General features: G+C 41.5%; 2 protein-coding genes across 5 annotated transcripts in view; both read right to left on the bottom strand.

The window, feature by feature from the left end:
- bmpr1bb (bone morphogenetic protein receptor, type IBb) overlaps window positions 1-14238 on the bottom strand; it is a 42889-nt gene extending 28651 nt beyond the window's left edge. Inside the window, exons 1-3 of one of the 2 annotated variants that reach the window (XM_029515115.1) lie at window positions 13978-14238; window positions 11027-11096; window positions 8849-9013 (exon numbers count right to left, since the gene is read on the bottom strand). The gene's annotated coding sequence lies outside the window, so the exon portion shown is untranslated. Of the gene's footprint in view, window positions 1-8848; window positions 9014-11026; window positions 11097-11214; window positions 11328-13977 lie in introns of those variants that run through there. The other variant, XM_029515116.1, reaches the window with a different exon arrangement.
- Window positions 14239-14638: 400 nt separating this feature from the next.
- Window positions 14639-17389, bottom strand: part of pdlim5b (PDZ and LIM domain 5b) — a 33003-nt gene continuing 30252 nt past the window's right edge. For all 3 annotated transcript variants that reach the window (XM_029515660.1, XM_029515662.1, XM_029515663.1), the window contains 5 exons: window positions 16783-16963; window positions 16376-16556; window positions 16106-16226; window positions 15907-16022; window positions 14639-15806 (listed from right to left, as the gene is read on the bottom strand). In XM_029515660.1, the coding sequence (XP_029371520.1) occupies window positions 15717-15806; window positions 15907-16022; window positions 16106-16226; window positions 16376-16556; window positions 16783-16963 (689 nt within the window). In that variant the 3' untranslated portion in view covers window positions 14639-15716. The remainder of the gene's footprint in view (window positions 15807-15906; window positions 16023-16105; window positions 16227-16375; window positions 16557-16782; window positions 16964-17389) is intronic.

Here is a 17389-nt window from a genome sequence, read left to right as displayed (position 1 = left end):
ATTGCAATTTTTATTTCTTAGGCAGAAATCGAGTTATATGAAATGATAGCAATATACTATAATGAGACGTGAAAAACCTTTTAATGGAGCTTCTTCTATTGAATATTTTGCAAGCGAATTTATACCATATTATTATTATATGTATTGGTCAGTTTACAAAATAAACTGTCAGTAAGGTAGGAACAATCAAATATAATTTGGAAAACACAATTTTTGTCAATTGAAAACATCAAGATTGACTGCATTTAATTTGTGTTAGGCTACAATATTGGAACATTAGCTCTCAAAACGTGGGGATCTTTATTTCAGCTAATTACCATCTTTTCTGTTTCATAGCCGCTGGCTGAAATCAATTTTCCTTGGAGAGAGGCCATTAGTTCAGAACGCCTGCAATAAAAGGGCAACATTCATAGATATATTCAGACCATTAGCGTCATTTATGTGTTTGTATTAGAGTTGATCTCTCGTCTTACACAGTTTAATTCCTTTTATTCCTTCTATGGGAGTCAATGTTTATAGCGCACGTCTTTGCAAAATTGCAACCAACGATCTCTACTTCAGACTGACTCACCCCAATTCTTGTTCACAGTTTTGTTCTTTGTTCTTTGACACTTCCTCAATGAGGTGCTGACAGCAACTACGGCTCCGACGCTACTTAAAGCTTGTTGCAATCCATTCTTCAATGTTGCAATCCTTTCAGCCACCTAGTTTACCTCCAGGCCCGCTGACCAATTAAAATGCACCTGATTTCCAGTGCCATACAAGCTTCAGAATTTATGGAATAGGATAGGCCGATGGTTAAATTATTTCATGAAAATACTGTGTTCTTACAACAGTTATTAATAAGGAACTATTTTATTTTATATTTTTATATTATTTTTATTTATTGTTAATCTACCATTCTGTGAGCAGCCTAATAAATAAATGACAGTCCACTTCCTGCCAATGCCATAATTAAAAATTCACCAAAGCTATTACATTTAATCCCAAGGGGACCATCTATGCCTGTACCAAATTTAACCGTCATCTATGTCATAGAAGTTGTTGAGACATTTGATTTGAAATTTTTAAATGTCAGCCCTCTGCAAATTTTTTCTTACATTTCTGCACTACTTATCACCAGTCAAATGAATTTCAAGGTCAAGATATAGGTATGCTGTTTTGTGTGATTACATGGACTAGTTGGTATCCATTCATGGTGAATGCAACTTGTGCTTTGCAGATATGTAACCGCACTATTGAATTTCTTTGCAAAAGAATAATTGAAAGCATATTTGCCTCCACCTTTATTCATTCACAAGCAGGAAGACAAACCCATCAGGTTTCTCATTAATTTACCGCCATACGGGATGATATTTACTCCAGTGCTCGTTTCGATTCCCTCCAACTCTGAACCTTGTAGCCGAGTCCCTCTAGCACAGTTTAGTTTAATCAAGATGGATGGACGCTGTGTGTTAGTCAGCAGAAGTGGAAAAGAAAAAACACACACTCTCCATGTACAACAACCTGATTATGCATAGACTTCTGGGACTGACATTTAAACTAGAAAACAAAATGGGCAATTCTGTTTTTCTCAGGCCAACGTAACGACTCCACTAAGAGCCATTAAATCAGCCACAAATTGGCCTCAGTTTGCATTTGGGTCTATAGTTAGATGTGGTGAGGCACGCAGCCAGTGTGGCTATGTGCCTGTAGGTATGGCTGGGTGTCAGTCTACCAGACAGCCTGTCTAGGAAGGATCAATACAGGATTACGGACAAATCCCTCCCTTCAGACCTTGGTTTTAAGTGTGTACAATCCTCAAGTGTTAAAAGTTTTCCCTGGTGAAGCCAGGTGATCCAAAAAACTTTTAAGTTTGGCTGCGAGGCAAAAGCATTGACCTTTTGTTTCTATCCATCACATTTTTTAACTAAAAACTACTCGACATAAACAAGAAAACCAAATGACATTTTTTCTGATTCAGTGCTTCTTCAGAATTGCATCGGTTTTGAAATGCATGTGTGTATATATTCTGAGCATGTGGCTACCATGCCATCGCCAGGAGTATCCATGCAGAGAGTGGAAAAATAAAACACAAGGAAAGCTGCAGGCTCCAGTAGTTTGAAATAACTGAAACAGATGATTGACAGAATGACTGACAATGAGGTGAGGAGAGCATGCTCTGCGCGGCCTGGGAAAAATCCACGAGAGCAGCCCACAACAAGCTGCATGCTCTTTATATTTGCATGATGCTGACAAGGTTAGAAAGACCTGAACCCAAGCAAATAATTCCTGCCTTCCAACTTCACTGGATTCTGAATAGTCACAAAAAAAAAAACAAAACAAAACACAACAACAACAAAAAGAAATTTGGCATTGTCCTTGGTTGGAAATTAGGTCTGAATTCCAAAACTCGTAAGCTGCAAAAAAATTATAAAATTCAAGCCTTATACGCAGTAACACCGTACATGCAACATGTCATCTCTAAGGGAAATGAGAGAAATACATTTATGGCTATACACACTGTGCCCCACCAACCCAACAAAAGGAAAATATCCACATGCTGGACAAAGTCATAGACAAAACAATATCTCTTAATTGACAACACAGATTTTTTTGGCACTCTAACCGGACTGTCATCAAGCCAAAATTATTGTCTTTGTTCAACTAATTCCAGCGCTTTTCAACTTTGAAAAAAAAAACCCACCAAGATACTCTCTGCAAAAAGGGAACACACATCTGCCACATCTGTCAACAGATCATAACTGAGCCAATAACAAACTCTGAGCTCAGAGTGAGGTGGCAGAGAGGTCAGTCGACAGTGTGTGTGTGTGTGTGTGTGTGTGTGTGTGCATAGGTCTGAGCAGAAGGAGAGGAGAGGGAAGAGAGAGCAAGGATGTCTATTCACAGCATGGAACTCCTCTGCTGCAGGTCTTAGGCTCAGGCTCCCCGACCCCCTGGGAACTGTGGCCACAGCGGGAAACCCGAAACCCATGATGTCATCCTGAGAGACCACGGGCTACTGGCAGTTAGTGAGAAATGTACAAAACCCAAAGTCAACATCACACAATCACGGGGGTTAATTGTATTTACAGTTGAGCAGCTGCAGTGGATTAAAGGGTTCACTGATAAAGTACTTCTACGTGTACAGTCTTTGCTCAGGAAGAAAGTCGCTTGACAGATCTACATTTCACCAAAAACACACAAAAAAAAAAAGGCGCATTGGCTTTTGGAAATGTTACTGTTTTGAGTGATTAACACCAAGTGATCCGTGTACAGGGCTGACACTCAGGTCTCACACTTGGCCTCAGAAGAGCGTCAGCAGTCAATTATCCTGAAAACTTAATATTAAAAAAAAAAAAATTTTAAAATAAAAATAAAAATATCACCTCCTGTGATATATTACTGGATGCACAGGTTTCTTTGCTTGAATTTCTATTTTCACATTGCTTGGTTGAAAGCGAGATTAAACTGGAGGAGTGAACTGTCCTCTCAGGGATGCAGTGAGTGATCTTTGCACATGTGTCATTAGGATGAAAAGAAGCCATTTATTTTGAATTGTAATGACCACAGTTTGTTTGGTCCTATAAAAAGAAACTAGGTCCTGGTTCTTTTTTTCAGTATATTTAGAAGTGGTCTTGACTTTTATTCCTCTTTCAGCCTGACATCAATGGATCAGTAATTGGCTTATGTCATTGTGCCAAATTGAAAATAGTGCAGAAATGTCTGAAAGAAATAGTACGAGTAAATCTTTATTTCTTCCTCGCCATGGTGCGATGAGAGGGTCATAGGGTCAGTGATGTTTAGGAGATTACTCTGAACCTGCAGTATTCACCCAACACATGGTGCGAACCTCACATCCACAAAGCATCTACAGCAGCGCAGCTATATGCTGATCAGTTATATGGGTGTTAGGCCACAGCTAGGCTACCAACACTGCAGAATTTTTTTTAAACCCTGCGTTGCAGCTTATTCTCCAACAGTAAAAGTCTCCTGTGCTTTTGGGAACCTGCTCTACATCTGCCATTATTCCCAACTGAAAGTCTTTGTTGATTCAGAGTATAGCTTCAGGTATATTAGAAAGCATATCTTCCTTACGGTTGCTTGTTTTTCGGAATTCTCTCTTAACATATGCTCATTATTAGTGTGAGGGGAAACCTGGTAATAATGTCAATGCAATGTCAGGATGATTATCTCCAGAATGTTTATCAGTTTTGCTGTTTGTATGATCTGTGGAGCTTCTATCTGAAGGCTCTATGTGGAGGAATGTTAACAGTTGTGTTCTGCAATGATAGTCTCATTATAGTGTGTTTATGACATGGCCTGGGGTTGTTGGCCTTGAAAATTAAGTCACAACTTTTAAGTTTTTGTATTTCAGGGCAGGAAATTGAAAGCGTGCATTTGACTGATAATCTCACAATTGTATACGTCAATAAGAATAAACAAGTAGATTCACAGACCGCTGAGCTCATCGACTGGATGATAAGTTATGCACATTTGTGGCACACAAAAGCCATTCTTCAATACTAGCTGAATGAGCCATGCCCCCACCCCCGCTCCCTCAACGTACACACACAGTACATTAACCCTGCACCCTCACTGGACAGCACTGTGATCAAAGTGGAGAAAATTCCTTGGTGATGATTCCCCTTTTGGGTCCAATGTCAGGATCAGAGCCCGGAGCAGATAGACAGCATACTCAGTCAAACAAGCCATGTAACATTAATTTGCGATGCCAGATCTGTTGCAAAGGCACACATGATTACTGATGTATGCACACACTGACCAAGACACAGAGACAGCTGTCCTGTCACCCTGTGTCTAATAAAGATAGACAGTGGGTGAAGAAACGATTGGTCGCACTGAGACATCCATTCAACTCATGGGGGGATTGAGAACATCAAGATGATGATGAACTCCCTGTGTACTAAGTTCACGGTGTGAACTTGTGCCTGCGGACAGGAGAATTACAGCCAGCTAGGGTTTCTGTAGTAGCATATCAAGTGAAAGGGCAATTCCAAGGAAGTTCAAGAACTGCATCTTCATAATCCTCCCATAAATTCCATTTATGATTTTAAAGACAGACGGCGGTTGCATTTTCATGCTAAACAATAAATTAAACTAAAACATGATTTAAGAAGAGGATTAGCTTAGTTTAACATAGAAGACAGATCAGAAGAGGGGAGCAGCTAGAAACACATTCACAGGGCAGTCAAATTACAGTGTTTGCACAGAGGACACTTACATATTATGGAGGGGAACATCAGCCATTAAAGGAGCCATTTGTGAGTTTTATTATTGCCAAATAGCTAAGTGTTTTTTTACTAGACTTGGCAAGGACTTCAGCTACTGTTGCACTGATATGGCAAGATATTATGATATGGCCTCTGAGCAGCGCTGCTTCTTCAGGCCAGGGCGGACTGCTTATAGTGTTTGTTCAGTATAAGAAGCAAAGTGATAGAAATGGGGAAAAAAAAAACAGGTTTGTTTTCCATTAAGTTTAAAGCTGAATCTAAGTAAACATCTGTTGATAACACAAAGCATAACATAACAAAGAGCTATTCTTTCTCAGTTAATTCTCAGTAACACTAACACAGAATTATAAATTGAATGAACTTGGATTATCTGAAGTGTTCCTTTCCTCACCTGTTCCTTCCTCCTCACTTTCAGATACATTTACTCAGTAGGCTTCGTATGTAGTGCAATTGACACGCACATCGAGTGTGTCATTCCAGACATGTTTACACAGATGAAGCTAGATCTCATAGTAGAAACCCTCTTGGCTTTGTCTTTGCCAGAAGACCCTCCAACCCCCTCTTGATATCTCCGCATCCCTAAATCCCCCTTGCCCCCCTTGCCCCCCGCCCCCCCCTCGCGGATTGTCTGTCTCTCTTTGCTGTATTCTGCTTGGTTTAGGCCAATTTACTGTCTGCAGTTATAATGTTACCAGTAGATGGTCCAGCCACCATGATAATATTCCCACCACACATGCACAAAGATGGTTTTCATGATCCACAGCTTCCACCGACACTGAAACCCTTTAAAAAAAAAAAAAAAACACTGAGGAGGACCTGCACGAAGGATACTAACCAGCGTTACTGACAAGACTATTAGCTTTATTTCTGTTGTTGACATTGGTTTGATGCGATGCCTCATCAGTAGTCAGACCTAAACCTCTTGGACAAGTCCCAAACAAGCCTCACCCAAGAAGCTGTACTCAAGTCTGGGAACACGGCCGCCACAAACCCGTCCTCACACAGAGCAAGTCCAAAAAAACTCTGCTTCTCTCTGTACAAGCCTGTCAGCATGACCAATGCCGTCCTGTCTGTGATTGATGACCGGAGTTCTGCATATTTCTGAAGCTGACACGTGCTGGCTCTGTTGGCTAAGAGTTGTCTCTGCTCTATTTGGTTTACATTATTCTTATTATTTCTCTGACCAAGCTTGCTGTTGAGTGCATGTATGTGTGTACATGTGCATGCACACACACACACACACGGGGAGGGGTTTTTCCATGCCCTCAGTTGTCCAGGTATGCGTAATGAAATCTTGAGCTCTGTTTTGAAAACCATGGGAGTTCCAGTCGTTTTCACATTTGAGGTTTTTCTCTCAGCTCCCCTCTTCTCCCCTTCCCTCTCGCACCCACTCCCTCTCCCGTGAAACAGTCCACCCAAGGTTACTAACTGCTTAATTTACAGCCCTTTCAAAAAAATAAAAAATAAAATAAACAGAGGTTTTAAAAGATGGGAAACACCCAGCATCTTGACCATTTCGTGCCCAGAAGCAGAAAACAGTTCTTAAATGTGTAAAAACTGCGTTCGGCTGTATTTGTGACTAAATCAAGCATTTTCAGCTCAAACTTCAAAAATCAGGACATGCTAAACACCCATGTAGAGGAAATTTAACCTGAAATTTGAGGAAAGGCTGATCTTTAAGAAAAGTAAAAGACAACCTAGAGAGCCATTACTCAACGACACAGTGCATAGGTGGAGGAAAGAATGGGCAACTGCGCAGTAAGACAAGAGCACAATAACGCTAATACAGACACACACTTATCCATTTTAATGATTTCCTTCAGGATTTTTGGTGAAACTAACTAACTGAAAAAAGACCAAATGAGTGTTATTTGGTCTTTTTTCAGTGAATATTTATCACCTTCTCCACACTGTTTCAGCACAGGATGATGTGATTGATGTGTGTTGACAAGCGGAGGCCGGAGCAGCAGCAGCACTCATGTAGACAAAGATTCACTCCACTCCAGTACAATGTTATTCTGAACTATGCATGCTAATGATGCTTAAATAGTTTCTTGGGAGAAGACCCGAGTCAACTGGATTCAAGGCAAATGGAAATCTAGAAGACATCTAACCACTCATTTCAGCAACAAATGAGATACTTTGGACACACAAGCATCAACATCACAAAAAGGTCAAAGCCAACCAGAAAATTTTCCCCAGATGCTTAAATCCTAATCAGTGTATTGTGCCGTGCCAGCATGCACTTGTATGTGGCCATTCGTGTGAAACTGCAGCCCTGTGTGTGGCTACATAGCTGTAATTAGCAAATGTGCCTGCCCCTGAGCACCTGCAATAACAGTCCAGGCTGTGACAGCTTAGCTGCATGCTATCTAAACCAACCTCTCCTGTACAGAATGCTCTCAGGGCCCTGACCCGGAAAGACAAAAGAGAGGAGCTGACCTCTCCTCAGTCTGAACTGAACCTTAACTAAAGACGAAGAGCAAACAGAACGTAGCAGAAATGTTTCATCTGTTGCATCCAGTCACTGACTGTGACTGTTTGAACTGAACACCTATTTCCAAAGTTGCAAATAGGTTTGGATACTGTAATACGGCTGAAATGCACACGTTTCCAGTCACTTTAAATTCTTCAAGAGCTGTGAGCCAAGCAGTTGAAAAAGTGCTTTTGAAGCCACGTCCAACATAACCTCACCTAATTGATTCAAGGAAGTCTGTTACTTTTCTTTTGGTTCTGTCATCGAGCCTCTAAATCCCAAACAAAGCACGGCGTTAAAGAAAATTAATCACAATTACAAAAACTACTACCAAGGAGGGAACCATATTAGGCTGAATGCCAGTTACAATAGTCATGTATTTGTAGCTATAAAACAGGTTTAACCATCAGGAGCTTGATATTTTTCAAGTAACCCGACACACCTTAAAGTATGAGGTCAACATATCTCTGCCCAAACCCTGCAGAGGGAATGGTTTCATAAAAATCAAAAGAGAAATCATTTAAAAATCCCAAGGGAAACCTCCCGAAAAATTACAACTCATGGCAAAGCGCGAACTGCTTCATCGAAGAGTGACAGCTGTCAGAAGTTGAGACTGCTCACCGAGGACGTGACAGGCATACAGGCATGCACCTACAGACTCACGACTGACTCACCCCTCGTTTTCTATAGTAATTTCATAAATCCAAAGTTGTTAAAAGTGCTTTCTCATGAAGTGTTGCCATGAGTGTCATTTCAGCTGTCACCTGCCGCCTGTTTTTGCAGGTTCCCTAATCCTGCACCCAATGCCAAAACCTGTCACAGCATTGCAATGTGATGTGTGTGTCTGTGTGTTTGTTGGTGTTTCAGATAAAGCATTGTGTGATTGTGAGCCAAACTCTGTAATGGAGGCTGAAAATTCACTCACCTAAAGGGCTGATTGCTCAAACACACCCTGGGGCAGCTGACAAATGTGTAACACTGTGTTCCTATTATTTTCAATACTGTGAGGTTTACAGTCAAAGGGCCTGACTCATCCGCACGGTTTGCTCCAGTTTGTCCGGTTTGGACCAGGATGTGACTCAGTCTTCAATTAACGGATTACTGCAGATAAGTGACATCGCTCTCAGGGCGGACTCACCTGATAGGATCTATGCAAACCCGGCTTCTTCTGTATCATCACCGCAGCATCCTTCTCATCCTCCTCTGTCCCGCGGGTTGGAAATGCAAAGTGCTGATGTCAGCACATTTCCATGCAGATGGCCTCACTTGTGTGACTGTAAACACGCTCTGCCCACTCATGAATCTATGGGAGGGAGGGAGGGAGGGAAAGTCACATATGAAAGCCATTTTGCAATCTGCCACCAGAAACACAGGGCAAGGCAACAGGAAAAACATGACCGGGACAGAAATTGATTTCATCTGTTCTTCCAGCTCCTCTCTCACAGTTTTGAGTGGCACTCGCTGTCACTTGCGATTTAGCCGACGAGCATGACGGGATGAGATACGGTGCAGAACGCGGTCTACAGCAGGAGCAGAAGCACGCTGAAGAACTCTAAACAAAGCTCTGTTGACAGATCAAACCAAAGAAGGATATCATGTTGATATGTTTTGAGTGTGTTGAAACACAGAACCCCTTCTTTATTCAGACGGAATAAGGAAGGAATTAGGACCTGAAAAGAAAGCAAGTGCCATAAAACATATTCCACTAACCCTGAGCCAATATTTTATCAGCGAAATAACACTGAGTCACAGCTGGTTACGGTTCTGAACACAGAGGGGAGTGTTGAATCTTGGACTTTCCCTTTCAGATGAAACAGGTGACTTTTACTGGGATTCTGGGTGGTCTGGCTGACCTATCTTCTCTTAAAAAAACCAACTAAATCAGAACATAATTGTGGGTTGACATCCTGCCTGCTACCTGCTCATCAGATGTGTGTGTGATGTGAGAGATGCTGTGCGATGTGACAGTACACATCGCTCATCATTTCTCAAACCCTGCACAAAGTCAAAGCAACCTTCCCATGCAGCACCAATATTAAGCATAACTTTATTTTTTGGCTTTCTAAGAGTCTCCTCTTTTTCACACACACACACACACACAGCTGTCTTTTATTTGCCTGGATCCAGACAGAGATACAGTGCGAACTTTAACACACAGATTCTTGACATTCTTTACGGGTGTGAGTTACTCTGCAGCTCAGACCGGTGCTCGGCTTCACTTTACTTCCCTGCCAGCAGGTCACTGTCGCAGAAGGAGCCGGAGCAAGCCTCCTGCACATACACAGGCCACTATTGTCCTCTCTAGATACAGCAAGCCTGTTTTTCACAGCGCTGCGTGGCTTCGGCTCCCAACTCTACACTGAGTTTCTGTGTCGGAGCTACGTCAGCACATTTTGCTGTTTATGATGGGTCCTGTAGTGGCAAGTTCATTACTTTATGTAAAAGGAATGCTAATTAAATGATGCAGCCTGCCTGCCACTGATGAAATCGAGGAGGTGAAGATATACAGTGTTTCTGTGGCCTCAACAATCATTCTTTGTGCTCCCCTGAACTCTGGACATGTGCTAACATTTCCAAATGTCTATTTTCACATAAAGAAAAGACTGAAATAATATGAAGAACAAAGTCTGCAGCACGCGTCAGTGAAAATTGCAGTATGAATAACTTTGAGGGATAAACTGAGGGATAAAAATGCTTCACCTTCCAAACATATGAAGAGACATTCATCAGCCCCGTGCTGCTGTGGTAAATCACTCAGGTGAAATAAAAGCTCCTGAGAGTTTCTAAAATTTACTACGACTCTCTATCAGATGCTGATCCTGTTCATTTCCGGCGCTCGGGTCAGTAGACGGGGGCCTACGTCTGGCCTGATACTTTAGTGGAGGAAAACAGGATTCTATTATAGTCCGTGTGGTTTATTTTACATGGCCATCCACAGGCTCAGCAGAAAGTCAATTAGCTTGCCACTTTGGAGACAAATTGCTACCAAGACAGAATCACAATCTGAAAAATACACAAACAATCAGGCAGACACACAGGATCAGCCCTGCCAAATACTACATCTGCTGCATGAAAATCAACACTCAGTTTATTTTGATCAATACAGCTTTTAGCTTTGAATTTCACCTTCTTCACAATATTATTGGTTCAGAGCATCAAGTAAAACCACTTCAAGTTACATTTGAGAGTTTACATCAATCAATAAATTTCAACCAACAACCAAGAAAGTGCATATAAATGTGTTTTATGTCAATCAATTTATATGAATGGGTCTAAAGCTTAAAGGGTCAAACCGATGCAGAGTGTTTCGACTCACCATCCAAACATCGGAGATCAGAAAGCATCCTGCCCCTGGATGCAGCCAGAGCTCCAGCACTCCTCTTTTTCTGGAAGAAAAAAAAAAATTTATTAGCAGGACCTTTTGTGTCTCCCATCTAGGACAGCGACTAAATTTCAAAGTGAAGTCATTTCGCCACTATAACTCTCATGCGAAGTATCTCTTACTCTCTTCTGAACTTCAGTCCGGACTCATCTCAGCTCATTCTCCTTTCATTTTCCTTTTGCGTCTCTATTCTCTAGTAACAGGACGTCAGCTTTCTCTCAAACGATTACTGACCTAACAAACAAAGAGCAGAGCAGATTGTAGCTTTAAGTAGATCCTGTCGTTGCACACATTTGTCTCTTGTCAGTGACAACTGTGGTGCAGGGCATCTGTAATTTGATCTGGCCACTGAATTAATTGACAAAGAGCCAGCAGAGCCTATGGGTAAGAAGATTACTCCTAAGTGGAACAAGATTGGCAAACCGTACTTCCTGGCTGATGGGAGCCAGACGGGGCACAAAAAAGAAATACCAGTGAGCATAATAACAGTTTTTCCTAAATTCAAACTTAGTTAATCTGCAGAATTTTGGGCTGTGTGCCACAAAATGATCGTTTCTATCTATTATTGAAAGTGGGGTGAGGCTTTCTGGAACAAATGCAGGCACAGGCCTGCATCAGAGTGTCCGTGTTGTTACAAAGAAAATAACGCTTTCTGACTGTGTTTTCTTTGGTACGTAACCAGGAACGTGCACAGGAGACACAGTAAACGGTTAGTGCGTGGGAGGAACAGCCGCCAGTGGCACAAATCACTTTAAGTGACAGCTGGAAAAGCTATACCTGTGGAAAGCCTTGATGCAAGATGCTCTTCTATCAGCATGTGTGTGTGCGTGTGGGAAAAAAAAAGAAAAAGAAAAAAGGACACCATGAGAAAATTTAATGTCGGCAGCTGGAAAAGAAATCAAGCAAAGTTAGCCTGTGACTGAATCTCTGACAGATCTGTCTCTTGATACAGCGATATCATTTCAAACCTTTGACTCTGTCTGTCAGCCACAGTGCTCATATCAAATGGCAGACCACTTAAAGCAGAAGTGTGAGGTGATAAACTCAAAAATTGAGTGCTACTTTTCCTCCATCTTCAAAAAGGAAATGATATTTGTCTTTACATACTGTCTCCTGCTGCATCTTCGGGTTCTGTCTGTCAATGCTAGAATACTACTCCCAATGAGGCTGTTAATATGTGTCAAAGATCTCTGCTCTGATTGGCTGGACTTGGTTCCTGCATTATACTTCTAAGGACAAAGCCAGGCTCAAGACAATATTCTACCTAGTTTATGAGCGTTTGTGCACAAGTTTATGGTCATTTCATCAAGTTTGCGATGATAACTTTCAGGCAGAATACAATCAAAATACCATAATCTACCATAATTGGTCCAAGAAATAAATAAATATTGTTATATAAGCATCATTTTCTGGCAGCCATATTTCCATAAAGCTTACAATATTTTGAAATATGTGACTTGTCCATCACGTTTCACTTTGCGGTGGTCTGATTCATAGGCAAACACAAAATTTTACCTGATGGATTACTTCTCTGTGAGGCCTCCATGACAGAGGCCTTTTTAACAAACCAGCCTGCCTTCATGCTGCTTTTTACAAATGGGCCTTACAGAATGAATGCTGGTACATTTGACAAACATGCACACTCAGTCAATCAGTGCCAGAAAACTTGACAGGCTGAAAAACTTGAAGCTTGAGTCCGCGGTGGACCACAAAATGCTGCCTTGCCATGCACCCTGACCTGACATGCCATCCTCATCGTGTAAGCCTAATGGTGGGCGTTCCTCCTGCCAGGAGCAGAGCCAGGCCAAGGTGTGGGGGCCGATTCGATGGCCCTCTCTGTGTTTAACTGCACTCAAAACACGCTCGCTCCACTCTGCGTCAATGAGCCTCTATGTCCTGCAGAGGTCAGAGGCCTGTTGGCGCAGTCAAAGACAACGCCACAGACCTGCAGGAGGTTTCAGCCGCAGTGATGTTGATGTAAACATCAAAACTCCCAGAAATCAGCTCTGGTTCACTGATGTGAAGTGATCAACTCCAGAGCACAGACAGGTTTTGTGCGATTTGTTCAGCCGCCACATATTGCCATTGACCTTGTGCCACTATACACTGACCGGCACTTACTGGCACTGGCGTCTTTAGCTCTGTGCCAGACATTAACACCCATGTAAAGAGTGTCAAAGTGGTACACCACATTACATTTTTTCCAGTATGTACTGCATTTCACTCCCTCTACACCACCTGACAAGTGAGGGCAAGGATCGGGTTGTAAATCTGAGGTTTAAGGTTCAGTCTCACTGCAGGGTCCATTTAGTAGCTCTCACACAAATGACATGAAAAAAAGTTAAATCTGACCATGTGCATGTGAGGAGTAGGTAAAAATGTGATGATGAATATATCTGAAAAATCTAAAGCAACAAAATCCTGCCAAAGAATAGAAACACATGGGGCACACTTTTAATCACATAATACCCATTTTACTTATTTAGGAAGATAGTTATTGTGATTGCATTTCTTAATTAAAATAATTATTGAATATTGACCACAAAACAAGTAATCTCAGTCGGGTCGAGAATTGATCAATATATTATGAGTTTCCCAGGACAGACGGTGCTCCCTTTATTTCTCACTGTCAGCAGCTGATTATTCAGTTTATTAAAAGCTCGATTAACCAAAGTGCGTCTTCTAACGCAGTTTAGCAGCGACCCTTTTCCTCAGATCAGGCACCGAGATGCACCGACCTATAACTGATAAACCATCATCAGGAGCAGCCGCATCAAACCCTAAATAAGTGCAGGACAAGGATTGTGGCGGAAAAACAAATCTGAGCTCGGCTCTGCGTCCACAGATCCAGATCCTCTGACTGTGTCCGGGCAAAGTCAACCTACCGTCTCCTCCTCGCTTTAAAGCCGCATCATTTCACTTCGTCCCGCTTTCAGCACTCCTGCGCTCTTTATTTGCATGTGTCTTTCAGTCCTCTGGCTGAGTTTTTCCAAGAGTGCTCCACGGCTGTTTGTGTTTTTTTTATTTTTTTTGTGTGTGTGTGTCTGTGTGTTAAATTTGGTACCGTCCTGCGCACAGCTCCCACCTCCGACGTCTTGGAGAAGTGCAGATCAAACACTGTGGGTTCATTTCCCCTCACAACACACTGCTGACTCCTGTTGTCTGTTCTCTTTAAATGATGTGACTGCATATGACCACAGAAGAATTATTGTTAGTTGGTGTACAGGAAAGAATGCGCCAGGTGGGTGTTGTTTCTGCTGTCCCTATGGAGATGGCTCTACTTTTCTTTTCTTGCTGCAGGTGAAGTGCATGAGGCGGCTCATGCTGGTGCCTGTCTGTCTGAATAATTACTGTCACAGCCACAGATTTATAATACACATAGGAGCCATGGTGCATCATTTCTCTCTAGGCATTGACAAACACATAAAAATGTACCTGCACAAATAAGGTATTTGCGGGAGGAAGAGTTCCAAGCACAAGGTCAACCACACTGAAAGGGAATGTTTAAGAGGCACAACAAAACATACTGAAGAGTGCAAATTATGGTATTCATTGCTGAAAATTTTTATTTGAAATGAAAGTGAGAAGCGAAGTGCTTATTTATCCACAGTGTCCAATGAAAAAAGATATCAGTTATATGAACGCTAACTGCTTGTTTTTTCCTATGCATAGAAATTATGCAAGACTCAGCTCACAGCAGCCTCTGGAAGAATATATTAAAATAGTTTTGTGTTAATCTGACTAATTTATACCAAACTTCATTCATTTGAATGTCAGGAACTATTAAAGGAAGTACAGTTTTAATGTGGGTATTCACTACAAGCTTATTTACTGACCATTTTGTTCCTGAATAATAGGTATTAGAAAACACACATTAGCAGCTGAACACTACATGATCTGTCTTATCATTGCATTGCCATCATCAATTTCATGCATTTACTGTAAAGCAGGACCAATGCAGTGTTTACTTTAGGAACAACTATGCATGTTATTAATTTGTGCTTTCATTTACCGGGAATCATTCAATAGATTATTTTAAAGCAGTAAAAATAATAATAAATGTGTGAGTTGTATTCTGAAGGAGAGAAGTCTCTTTTATTGTCGGACTGACTTGAATGGTCCCCTTTAAATAATCCTAATCTCTACATTTTGTACTTATTTCAGTAAGGTGTGGTATATCATTCCCAGTTATTTTTTCCCAACAACATGACACCAGAGGGGTGCCACAGTAAATAAAAAGGATCCTGTGTCTTACAAAAATACTAATCAAAAGCTCAATGCCACCCACACACAAAAAAAAAAGAAAAAAAAGAAAAAAGCCATGGCACTAAATCATGCCATTCAAATCCACTTGTACAGTGACTAACAGTGTATTCAAATGTACTCCTGCTATTCATTACGCAAAGAGAGAAAGAAATACTGAGGTGAAATAAACAATGAAAAAATTAAAATACTAGAGCAAAAATGAACCTGACAGTGGAATATCTGACCCATGTTATTCTGACAATACAGACAGACAGATAATCAGATCTTTCTTAATTAGGAGAATATTTAACATCTGTAAATCTAAAGGCGCTGTAAACTGAAAACCTTGGCCTGTCCAGTTGGTATTCACAGAGGCTGATCAGATGTTGATAGTGTGGGCATGGTTCTTGCACAAAGGCTTGTTATTTCTGGAGAAGAAAGGCTGATTTTCCAGATTGGTGGAGCAGACCTGCGTAGAGGGCATGTTGATCATTCAACCAGTATTGTCACATTTATTTTCCTTTTCAAATGCAACTTATCATTTCTGGGGAGTTGTCCCGCAGACCTACCACGCAAACAAAGCAGGTGTCATGCCAGATGACTCCTAGAGCCTCCAGGAACTTGTCCCCTGCTTCAACGGGGAATTCACACCCATGGCAGTTGGTCCCAAATAGGTTGTAGTAGTCTGAGTAAATAGTGCATCGGCAACATGTTAGTCGTTTATCTAACTATTAGTCAGCAAACAAAAATGGTTGCCTCTTGATTTACCTTTTTCACAGTATGGCCGTCCATCCTCCATGTGAAACATGTTGCCTCTGATTGGCAGCTGGCAGGCAGTACAGACGAAACAGGACACATGCCAGGTCTGTTTCAGGGCATTCATGACTTCCTGCAGGGAAAGAAAAGAAAAACAAAAACAAATTAGGGGCAGCTCTTGATATTATATTTTGAAAGTGTTCAAAGTTTTTTTTTTTTTTTTTTTTTTTTTAATTTCGAGCAGAAGTAGACTAAGGCAGGGAACAATACCCCTAAACTCACCCCCAGAATCTTTTGGTTGCAGCGGGAGCAAGTGGGGGCGAAGAACTGCTCATAGCAGCGTTCGCAATACACCTGACCTTTCTCCTCCACAAATCCACTGTCTACCAGGGAAGAGTGGCAGTGAGCACAGTTAAATTCCTCAGGGTGCCATGACATGCCCATGGCAACGAGGAAGGGGCCCCTGGTGAGAGCAGGAAAAAGAGATGGCATGAATCTAACTAATATTTAGTGAGGTTAGTTAGATCTTAAGATATTTATTGTAAAGAAAATATCAACTTATAATGTTTAATATGTGCATTTAAAGTGAAATGCTTAATTCTTATTGAATTCTCCAACAAGTGAAACTTCTTTTTAATGGTTTTATTGTACCAAAGTTCAAACTGTATATGCTTTTTTTTTTACGCTACCTGATGACATTGTTGCACTTGGTGCACATCGGGGTCCGTGTACCAGCGGGGATGTGCTCAGCCCGCTGCACCAGAGAGTTGAGGTCCTCCGGATGTGGCTGTGGGGTGGGGCGGTCGGGCCCTTTGCCAGTAGGATTGACGACTTTGCCAAATGACGGAGCAACTCCACCCTTAGGGAAGCCTAAACCAGCAGGAAAATTAAGATGTCATTGTTCAAATGGAAGAGATTTTCACACCATGAGAGTATGAGATAAAGCATTCAACAAATTGTATTTTTCCCAAACTGAAGAGTATACAATTGAACCGCCAACCATAAATACACTTGTTGTAATAAGAATTAGAGTTTTCTCTCCACCAATACTGTTTATTTTCTCCTCTAATTTTTTATCATTCCCAGATGTGGACAGTTTCAGTGCAGGTAGTCAGACGATGAACAGGAATTATTTCATAATCTTTAACCTCCCAAGGAATGAGACAGCTGGGCTGGATAGAGCCACCCCGCCCTCCACCACCAAGCAGCTGCTCTTCCCCACTAAAGGAAACAACACATTCCCAGAACTAGAGGAGACACCTGGAAAAATAATCCCCCTCCTCTCATCTCAAAACA

This window comes from Echeneis naucrates, chromosome 12, assembly GCF_900963305.1.
Source record: "Echeneis naucrates chromosome 12, fEcheNa1.1, whole genome shotgun sequence".
Classification (NCBI taxonomy): domain Eukaryota; kingdom Metazoa; phylum Chordata; class Actinopteri; order Carangiformes; family Echeneidae; genus Echeneis; species Echeneis naucrates.
This window is presented reverse-complemented; position numbering and strand designations above follow the sequence as displayed.